This window comes from Gnatocerus cornutus, chromosome 10, assembly GCF_029298725.1.
Source record: "Gnatocerus cornutus isolate USDA-ARS CGAHR chromosome 10, icGnaCorn1.1, whole genome shotgun sequence".
Taxonomy (NCBI): Eukaryota; Metazoa; Arthropoda; class Insecta; order Coleoptera; family Tenebrionidae; genus Gnatocerus; species Gnatocerus cornutus.
Window position 1 is genome coordinate 8,432,377 of NC_142242.1, and position 11,435 is coordinate 8,443,811.

The 11,435-nt window shown below is 32.5% G+C and overlaps 1 protein-coding gene across 1 annotated transcript; it reads right to left on the reverse strand.

Moving 5' to 3' along the window:
• Positions 1-2,662: 2,662 nt before the first annotated feature.
• On the reverse strand, positions 2,663-4,177 carry RpS6 (ribosomal protein S6). The gene is made up of 5 exons (XM_088047955.1): positions 4,075-4,177; positions 3,679-3,883; positions 3,485-3,630; positions 3,084-3,287; positions 2,663-2,889 (listed from the first exon to the last, which is right to left on the reverse strand). The coding sequence occupies exons 1-5, from the start codon at positions 4,078-4,080 to the stop codon at positions 2,704-2,706; spliced, it is 747 nt and encodes a 248-aa protein (XP_087904081.1). The 5' UTR covers positions 4,081-4,177; the 3' UTR covers positions 2,663-2,703.
• Positions 4,178-11,435: the final 7,258 nt, after the last annotated feature.

Genomic DNA, 11,435 nt, shown 5'->3' on the forward strand with positions numbered 1-11,435 from the left:
GATTTATTTAAACACCACTAATAATAAATTAAATCAATTTGATTTAATCACTTTTATTCTTTCTATTGAGAGCGGTTCAAATTTTATGCCAAGTTTTGGTCTACAGCATGTACAAATTAAACAATAAACAAAAAAAGAATTTTTTTTTCGTAATTTAAGAAGACCTGTGTATCATCATAATTGTTGCGATTCATTTGTTTTGCTACCAATTTTTAAATCAAGTAGCTTTTGACTTTGTAAGTATTAAACTTTTTTGTTTTCAAAACGAAATACTTTACACTGCTAAAATCCAATTAACTCAAAACTAATGTAAAAAGAACGAATTTTTGTGAGCGCAAATGTTTGCATCAAAGTTGGCGGTCAGATAATTTATGATTTATGATCTGCATAGCAATTTCTTTTATTTTATTGTTTTAAAATTTTCGTTTTTCTTGATATACAGTATGTCCCCGGATTGAGTTCACAAGAGGGAAAAAAAGTTTATTTTCCATTTTACAAAAAAATGACAAAGGAATAACAATTTTTGCTTATTTCAAAACAGATAAATCTGCAATTAAAATTTCAAAATTATTAGTTTGTACTCTTAAAATTAATTTTTTCATAATTTTTATTTGTTAAATTTTGAAATCGTATTTAAATAATAGCAGGCTGTAAATTTACAATATCAAATAGTGCCTTAAAGATTAAAGAAAAATTTATCCAATAATGTATTAAAAAATTGGAAAAAAAATGCAATTGCATCCTTAACAATAATTGAGAATATTCGAAACAGTCTTAAAGAATTAGGAGTTAGAACTATGTGCTAAAACAGGTAATGGGTCAATCAAATAGTGGAAATTGGTTTGAGTTAAGGAACAAATTTCATTCTTTTGACATTTTTTGCAAAATTAAAATTAAAAAGTTCTTCGTTATTTTTTGTTTTTTTCGATTTTAAGAACACAGCTTCATAATATTAAAGTTTTAATTAAAGATTTATTTATTTATTTTAAATTAAGCAAAAAATATTATTCCTTTGTCATTTTTTTGTAAAATGAAAAATAACGTTTTTTTTTTTCTTCTTGTGAACTCGATCCGGGGACATACTGTAGTTTAAATATTTATTACAATAAATTTAATACATTAACCTGCAAAAACAACCTCTTTTCTATATTTTTTAACTATTTTTCAAATTGACATATTATGGTTGTACGTGATACGAAGGTAAAAGGTAAAAAAATTGTTTTGTACTTTATTTAGATCACAAAACATCAACTTTCAAAAAGGGCAGAATTTATCGGGCAGTGTGTCATAATTAGTATAATATTTTTTCAAGTTTATTTAAGTTAAACAAAATATTGAACTGTTTATCAATTGTTGATAAAAAATAATAATGAATTTAATGATTTATAGACATGTTTCTTTTCATAAAACAACAGTTTTATTTACTTATCTTGTATGCACCCCCTTATTAGTAGGCAACCCCTATTTACACTATGCCCAAAACACAGCATTTGGCTATTTCCAATATGGCGCCCGTCCATAAATTTGGTTACCCCCTCTACCATCTTTTCATCCTCTAGTAATATTAGTTTCAACTCTCTGACACACACCAACACATTTTGGAGAAAAAAATTACTGGCTGAAATGGGCGAGTAAAACTGCCCACTAATTCAAAATTCACAACATTCAATTTATCAACAAATTACGAAACACAATAATTAAAAAAAATACGAAATTTTCCAAAATTAAAATGTCAAAAAATTATATCAGCACTTTCTGCATAGAACGCTTATTTAAATTACAATTAAAATGTTTTCTAAAGACGTTTTTTACAGATTGCCTCTTACGTCTATTGATATTTCAAACAAAATCACATTTTGGTAGATTAAGAATAAAATTAACGTATTTTAATATAAGTCAAAAAAACTAAGTTGTAAGTAATGTAATGGCCGAGAAATAAGTTTATTTTTATTTTACCAAATTTCTAAACGTTTCATCCCCTTCTAATTAGAAACTGTTTTTCTTTTAGTATTATAAGAACTACAAACCCCAACCCAGGTCGTTGAGAATTTAGTTGAATTTTTGAAACAGTTCATAACTACATGTTTTCAAGTAAAAGTAACGAAAAATTACTTCCCCAGTGCAAGAATTTGTTAACTTGTGGATTTACTCCCATTTATTCACTTTTTTATACTTCCCTCTTGATCCAGAAGACAGATAAAATATAAGCAGCGCAATTGTGAGGCTAATAAAACTAAAATATTCTCGAAAAATTTTATTCAGAAGTTGTGATCACAAATCATTCGTAAAATCCAACCACTCACCTGCAAAAAAAAACACAATCATTGATCTCATATTAGATTAAAACACAATTAAAAATCACAACAAAATATTCAGTGGTAATAAGTGTCCTCATTGTCATCAGACGGGAAAAGAAGACAAAAATAACTCATCACGTAAAAAATACAATGGAAATAACAAAAAAAAGTCAATTACCTTTAAATTATCCTGCTGCATAGTCTTCATTTGAACTGTTGTAGTTATGTAGAGATGCGACTTCCTTAAACAAAAATCGCCTCAGGGTAATAACTACATTTTTTTCGCAAGTTTATCACACTGACCAAACATGGAAATCTGGTCAGCTCTAGAACTTGCATAGATCTGTAAAAAAAAACAAACTAAATGTGTATTAACAAATTTATTCTTGGAAATGACAGTTTAAACTTATTTCTGCGCGCTGTGACTGCTGGACTTGCTGTCGCGAAGACTGGCAGATCTGCGCCTCTTCATTTCTTCCTTCTTAGCTTTCGACTCCTTTTTACGTTGAGCCAACAACTTCGCGTAGTTGTCAGATTGCTCCTTGCGTCTTAAGCAACGTTTCTTCTTCAAAGCCAATCTATGACGTTTGCGCTAAATAAAATAAGCTAGTGTTAGTTCTAGAAATAACAAAAAAAAATCTGTAATGTGAGGTTTTTGCAAACTTGGTGAGAAGTCGGCGTGAAAACCTCACAAATACGCTGTTTCACATACATGAACGCTTCTGTAGTCAAGTGTCACTACGAAACTGCCTGAATGTGAAGAAAAGTTACAACATTGTCAATTACCTGCAACACGACTGGAGTAATAAGACGCTGAATTTTCGGTGCCTTGAAACGTTGCTTCTTGCCTTCTTTCTGTGCCAATGGGCGCTTAACCACATATTGACGGACGTCGTCTTCTTTGCTCAAATTAAAAAGTTTTCTAATATTGGACGCCCTTTTGGGACCCAAACGTCTTGGGACTGTGGTGTCAGTCAACCCAGGAATTTCCTACAGAAACAATACATTACTGTCAACCAAAACAAGTTTGTATCAATCATGTTGAAGTAACAATTCCACGTAAATCTGAGAAAATCCACGTGTGGTAAGGTACCCCCCTTGCTCTAGCAGTGTTTTTAAAACCATCAACAGTGTTTTATTGATAGTTGTGACACTGCAGGAAATGTGACAAATTCAGTCATTCTTACCTGTTCGCCTTTGCGTACAATAACTAGAGCTAGGACACTCAAATTGCCGTCCACAATACACCCCCTCACAGATTTACGTTTCCTCTCACCATCACGACGTGGTCTATAGCATGAATGTCCCTTGGACAGAAGAAGTCTCACCCTACCTTAAATTATACGTTAAAAAATCTCCAATTTCATAGAAACAATCTTACTGTTGGTAAGAACTCCTTGTTTCATGGGAAACCCTTGTTTATCGTTCCCTCCGGAAATTCTCAAAACGTACCCCTTCCATTCATCCCCTAACGGATCGGCTTCGACTTCCTGTCCCATCCGTTTTTCATAGAAAATACGAATCTTATGTTCGTCCACAACTTCGAACAGTTTTTGACATCCTGTAGCAGGAAAAGACACGTTCAGCTGCAACAGTTCAAAGTTGCGTTAATTGAGGTTATGTGGAGATATCCCACTTTATCATGACCATCTTTCGTTTGCCAAGAAAAGTTTTAAACGAAAAGTGATCCTACACGATAACAATCACCCCCCTAAACATTATTTTCACTTCATCTTTAGTCAAAAACTACAATTTTGGGCTTTTTCGAATAACACACCTTCATGATGCCACCATGTAGCAACACAGCATAAACGAGAAAGAAACAAATGGAGCGAAATGACAGATGAGACACGTGGCGTTTGCGCAGTGCAAAGGGTGCATCGTGCACATGCGCCGATTTTACATCGAGTAAAAAAATCGATGTTGAACTCAATTTCAATAAGAGCACAATTACATCGATCTTCAATACATCGGATTTTGAAAAATAGTAAATAAAAAACTTAATTAATTTATTGTGAAAAACAAAAATAAATAAAAACCTAGTAATAAACAAAATAATAAATACATAAATTATAAAAAAAAACAAATTTGAGATTAATAAAAATAAACAAAATTCAAAAACATAAATTTAATTCCAGTCTTCTTTATTTAGACCGCAGCACAAGTAAATCCCGCCTTGCTTTGGTTCTATACGTTGACAACCAACCAAAGAAAATATCACCAAAATCAAGTGTGTAAAATAAAATACATGCATAGAAACTGCAATCATTGATTTTTAATGACACATTAAAAATAAAAATATATGTGTTAAAAATCATTGTCTTTTGCAAAATCGATATTAATAAAAAATCGATGTAAAAGTCCCAGATTTGGTCCAATGTGGTGACGTCACATCAAGCGCAAACGTTTGTAGCACTACTTGAAAAAGCTGGTTTAAAACTAAACCTTATGTATTATGTCTTTAAGGATTGAAATATCCAAGAATCTTTTTACTAGCAAATTGTGCTTTTATTTGAAACATTTAAGAAACTTGGACCTATGGATGTTAAACCTTTATACATTGTTTTTCTAAAAAGCATATAAACTTGAAATATAATCTAAAATATTCTAAAAGACAGGAAATTAAAAAATTCAGTGCAATGCGTCTGCGCACTTCGTTTATTTCTTAACTCTTCATCTGTCAAATGTCAAATGGTGGTTTTGAATCGAGTTTTTGAGTTTTTGTCGGCCGTCCAGACTATTTTACTGCTAGCTGCTAGGGTTCTTTATGCCGCCAATAGGTATTTTGAGAAATTTGAAACAAAATAAACAATGAAATTTGGTTTCTGAATAGACAACCAACAATACTTTGTTGTGGTATGTCTAACTTTGTTACGCTATTGGCTACTTTCATTTCTCCGCTGTCTCTCATTGGTCGCCGTAGAACCTTGAATGACAGACCGATCTTATTTTGGAAATTGCAATCTAAACTCTAAAAATTGTTCCTTTCTTTTACAACTAGAGCAAAGTAAAAGGGTTCCAAAAAATAGGATAGGTATTTTCATTTTTTAAATATTTATATGTGAGGAACAGTGGCGCTTAAAAATGAGACCTTCTAATTCTAACCCTTAAGAGCAGATACAATAAGGTCGACTTTTTTCACGGAACTTTGCAGTAGGAGAGTGGTGCTTTCTGTGACATCACACTATTGCACCCTATTACACCGCAAAAAAACCCTAAAAATATTCCAGTTGATTTAAAAATTTAAAATATCAAATTATAAAATATTGCGACTCCAGATGATAACGCTATTACGCTCAAAAAAAAATATATTTTCTTGAGAGAAAGTATCAAATAAAAAAATGCAAACATTCAAAATCGCTTTAATTCTTTCATTTTGGTGATATTTTCGTCACTTTGAAAGTTGAACTGATGATAGGTTACGTATGTCGGGTAAATTCATCAAAAATTACGGCATTTGGAATGCAAGGAAAGCGATTTCTCCGAACTTCCATAAAGAAAACAGATCATTCTCTTCGCGGAAACGGCTACTAATCAGAAATATATAATTAAAAATCAAAAAATGCCCGAACTGTGTTTCAAGAAATTGTTGAGAGTGGCGCTAGCGTACGCACGCCTCACGTACTCATGGCCTACTTCGCGGGAACAGATCTCAGAAGCTATTGAACAGGCATGTCGTTGAAGTTAGCTTGGAATTGGCTTTTTGGTTGCGCCGTAACATAGGCAACACAACGTGCACTCGGCTTTTTTTACAGTAGACCAGACAAATACTGAAATTTCATGGGAATTTTCATGTTTTCGCCTACTTTTCTTACAAATTTATGGCAATTTGACTTTGGAATAATAACCTCCCATTGTGACAATCAATACTTTGGTGTAAAATATACAGAAAGGGGATAATCAAAGGGGGTTGTAATGTCGCCATTTTCATCACCGTTATCGTAAAAATCCAGCATCTACCCCGGTCGCAGTGATCCCAAAAAATAGAGAAAAATGCACTAATAAATCTCCCATATCAAGTTTGTCTACACCAGCCGTCAGAGGGTTGTAATCTCGCCTTATTTTAATTCACTCTCTAAAAATGTGAAAAATCGAAAATGTACCCCAATGGCATTAGACCCAAAAAATAGAGAAAAATTCACTGATAAAGCTGCCATATCAAGTTTGTCTCCACCAGCCGTCAGAGGGTTGTAATCTCGCCCCATTTTAATTCACCCTCTAAAAATGTGAAAATTTGAAAATGTACCCCAATGGCATTAAACCCAAAAAATAGAGAAAAATTCACTGATAAAGCTCCCATATCAAGTTTGTCTCCACCAGCCGTCAGAGGGTTGTAATTTCGCCCCATTTTAATTGACTCTCTCAAAATGTGAAAATTTGAAAATGTACCCCAATGGCATTAGACCCAAAAAATAGAGAAAAATTCACTAATAAAGCTCCCATATCAAGTTTGTCTCCACCAGCCGTCAGAGGGTTGTAATTTCGCCCCATTTTAATTCACCCTCTCAAAATGTGAAAATTTGAAAATGTACCCCAATGGCATTAGATCCAAAAAATAGAGAAAAATTCACTGATAAAGCTCCCATATCAAGTTTGTCTCCACCAGCCGTCAGAGGGTTGTAATTTCGCCCCATTTTAATTCACCCTCTCAAAATGTGAAAATTTGAAAATGTACCCCAATGGCATTAGACCCAAAAAATAGAGAAAAATTCATTGATAAAGCTCCCATATCAAGTTTGTCTCCACCAGCCGTCAGAGAGTTGTAATTTTGCCCCATTTTAATTCACCCTCTCAAAATGTGAAAATTTGAAAATGTACCCCAATGGCATTTGACCCAAAAAATAGAGAAAAATTTATCGAATAATCTCCTATAGCATATTTGTTTCCATCAGCCGTTAGGGGGTTGTCAGGCTTATTAAATAAATTAATTTTTTTTTTTTGGCAACCCATAATACACTATCTGTGTTTTTAAAATAACTGGAAAACGTAAAAAACACAAAATTTAGAAAATACAGTAAAACTCAGTACAACATTAGTATAAAATTATGGCTTATCACTTATCACTAATTTGTTTTGCGATGACTGAAACTCATACCTGGCGTAATTTTGTATTTAATTTTTGAAATATATTTTTTGAAAATAAAAATTGAACAGAAATTGGAAATTGGAAGTTTATTATCATTTATTAACAGTTAATAAATTTAACTGAACCGCGGAAAAAAGTTTAATTACGTCAAATATAGGTTTGGTATCTTGCTGATAGATGTTGGTGTTGCGCAGGCGCATTATAATAATATATTTGCGTCGTAGTTAAGTCCAGTTGTGCCAACGCGTGGTGCGCGTTTTGTTGCGCCATATTATTAATATATCATATTCGAATATTAACTGTCGTATTATAGTGTCATATCCATATCAGTCATGGATAATAGTTTTGAGCAAAAACTTGAGGATCCTGGCTTTTCATCGAACGTTATATCCTCCTTAAAGGTAAGTGCAAGTCCTCTTTTTCCCTACTGCCTAACTGTAGCCTATACTCTGTAGTCTTCTATATCAAAGAATAGATATTATATTACATTGTATGTCTACAGACAGTTTTACATTCTGTGGGTTTCTGATTCTGTATTTTACATATTATAGGTACACTCAGCAGCAAATGTATTGAGCTCATGGGTGGAATGGGTCATAACGAGGTGCAGTAAACTCGCAGCGGGTGGGTGGTGTTCGTGATCTGCACCCTCATAAATCAAATTTGCGGGACCGAAGGAATTTCGAAGCTTTGTTGTTGAAAAACTGACCAGGGATATTTGTGAAGTTTTAATTTACACAGTCGTGAATTCATGAACGACGAATTTCGCAATTTTGACTGGCAAGTTTTAATTGCTAAAATCTTACGATTTAGTTTAGTTTTTCTAAGGTGGATAAAAGGTTGAATGTAAAAATTAATAAATCAATGTAAATAAAAAGTCACAAGTTAAAGGAAACAAACAAAAAAAAAATTAACTTTATTGTAAACAAAAAATTAATAAAACAAATTAAAAAAAGGCTTAAATACGAATAAAAAAACTTAAGTAAAAGGAAACAAAAAAATTAATCTTTATTGTAAGCAAAAATTAAATAAAACAAATTAAAATAAGGCTTAGGTTATTTTGCGTACTGGCAATCCACCCCTTCACCTCTTCAACGTCGTTTCCTAGAAAGAAAAAAAATTGATTATTGAAATGGAAAAAGTGAATAAATTAAAATACGTTTATTAAATTTACCGATAGATTGACCCTTTCCGATATTTTACCTGCCCGCTCGGCAACCGAGAATAAAACCCTTGGTTTCCAACGTCGAGTTCTTTATTGCTCTGGCAAACGTGGTATCTTGGAGAAAATTGACAAATTACTTTTTTCAAATGTTTACCGGATATTTATAGAGGTAGAAGATAATCCGACAGGTATGTGGTCATTTGAAGTGGGGATGCGTGAGTATTTGCGCTCAAAAACGCAATTTTTAAACTTTTAAAATTTTTATTAATTATGATTTCAAAATCCCAAGAAAACATAACCAAAATACTCTCAAATAGAGTTTGCTACATGAAAATTAAGATATAAAGATGCTAAAAAAATGCAGTTTCAGCACTTTTTTTTCATTTCATTGCGCCGCTAAATTAGCATAGAATGCATTTAACACGTCAAAGTAGACAATAAGGGCCCGATTTCATGTTGACTTGCGGCATTGCAAATCAGAGTTGCGTCCTAGCAACCTCAATTAAACAGCAACTGAGTCAATTTTATTCAGTGCCGCAAATCGGCTACGCAGCGGCAAAGTTGCCGCACTGTCAAATGCAAAATAAAATTCAGCACAGGGCGCTAAAGCATGGTCGAGCGTCAATATTTAAAAAAAAATGGGGAAGACAAGTAGTTAACGAAACGACTTGCAGCATTTCATTCTTGTAGTGCTAACCAATTAAGCAAGATTTAACTCCAAAATTTGGGTAAAATTAATTTGGGGTCAATTTCAAGTTATTTAGCGACGTCGCTAAAGGTGTTTGTGACGTAGTAATGCTATATATCACGGCAACCTTAGCGACGTCGCAAACGACTTGAAATTGAAATTGAGCTGTAAAGATGAAAAAACAGTAGGTATATTTCACTTAATTAATTAATTAAGGAATTTTATGGTAAGTAAATAATTCACGGTAAATTTGAAAACGCTTGGAACTGCATGAGATCAATATATTGTCGTCTAAGCAGCAACTTCCGCAATCTCAATTTTTACAAAGTCAAGCGGGAGCGCAAACAAACTGATTTTTTGGCAGTGTAAATAATTTTGCTCAATGATTACTTGGTATCAAATCTTAGCTTAAGATTAAATCTATTTAAAAAGATGAAAAATAATTTCCTCCAATAAGATTTCCGTGAAAAATTCATCTGAGAAAAAGTAGAATCAAAATATTTTCACAACTGAGATAGCGGATGTTGCCGCTTAGACGACGATATGTTGAATATGTTGAAAACAAAATTATTGGATCTGATCTTGGTGTTGGCAAAAATTATCAAAAATACAATTTATTGTACAATACCGACATGATTTTGAAAACTACTTTGATAAAACAGCGTTTTTTCTTCTCAAATTTTAAACATGATTTGCATTTAAGGTTTAAAATAAAAATAGAGATGTCATAAAAAATTTTAATTAGCGAGTGTTTTCTCAAAAACTCGAAAATCGATAAATATTCCAATTCTTAGGTGTCGCCAAACTAACACTAGTAAAAAACAAATTTTTGCATCCGATTCTAGAGCTTGATCAAGCGTTAACGTTATGCAAATTTGCAAATTTTTATCTTCTAAATTAAACACGAACTTGGGGGTGTTTATAAGTGTTAAGCCGAGTGCCGAGACATTTTTCTTATGGAGAATCCCATGTAAAGTATCGTCTAAATATTTCGCTTATTTTTTGATGTATCAGTTTCGTTCTTATTCTCAACTGCTTGTATTCACATTTTCTTCTAAAACTAAGTATCAAACAATTGGAAAAAACATTTAATTTAAAAGTTAAAGGACTTGAAAATTCGATAATTTAGGGGTAGTTTTACGAATAGAAGTTTATGTCCGATTTTTGTGAATTTTTAAACTTAGAATTAGTAAAGAATACTTTCAAAATCACTTTCCCGCTAAATTTAAATCGATACCATTAAAATTGGTCTAGTTATGAGTGAGATAAACTAAAAATTTTTCAATCGAAGCTCTGAACTTTGCAGATAATTTACGACTAGGCTGATTTATAAGCGTACCCTCATTTGCGGTTTCTTGACCAGCTTTGGAAGTTGTAAATCAAGGGATTTCTTCTAAAATTTTTACCTGCTTGTTTCGCACAGAGGATAATAAAATGGTTACAATTAGAAGAGCGTTATTAAAAGTGCTAATAAGTACAAGCACATCGAAGTTTCATAATGCGTGATGTATGAAATTATAGAAACAACTATGTAGTAAGAAAATTCATTTAATTTATAGTCATGTTTTCAACTAAAGTCTTTTAATGACACACGAATTAATTTCTCGACTATTTCACGGTGTTGGACGTAAAATTTAGAAAATGAAATTTAATAAAATAGTATTTTATTATTATTTTTCTTATTACATATTTTATTATTTATGTTTATTTTTTTCTTATTTCACTAGAATTTAAAAGTTCATCAATGAATAAAAAATGTTGAACGAAACAAAATTGTTTTGAATGGTATGACTCTATGGAGCAACCTGACCGGATGCAATTTACCTGATGTTTGCAATATTGGATTAGAGTTTATCTAAAAAACTGACCGGAGTTTTACTAGGTGATGACAATTTCTTTCATTTTGCCGCCGGCCGGTTCAACTTTTACTGAAAAACCCACTAAATCTTGTTCCTTTGAGAACAATATAAATTTTTTTTGGGAGAATAAAAAGGTTGACTTCTGGTATCTAGAAATTCATATTATTTTACCCATGAAGAAGTATTTCTACCAGACAGAGGCAAAATAAGCATTTATCATTTTACAATCACTTTACGATAGCACAGTAAGGGGTGTTGTAAACAGAGGTACCGCTTGACAACCTTCCCGATGTGACAGCTCAGCTCGAATTCTGACCAGCGACGAGTCTTGGCACTCGCC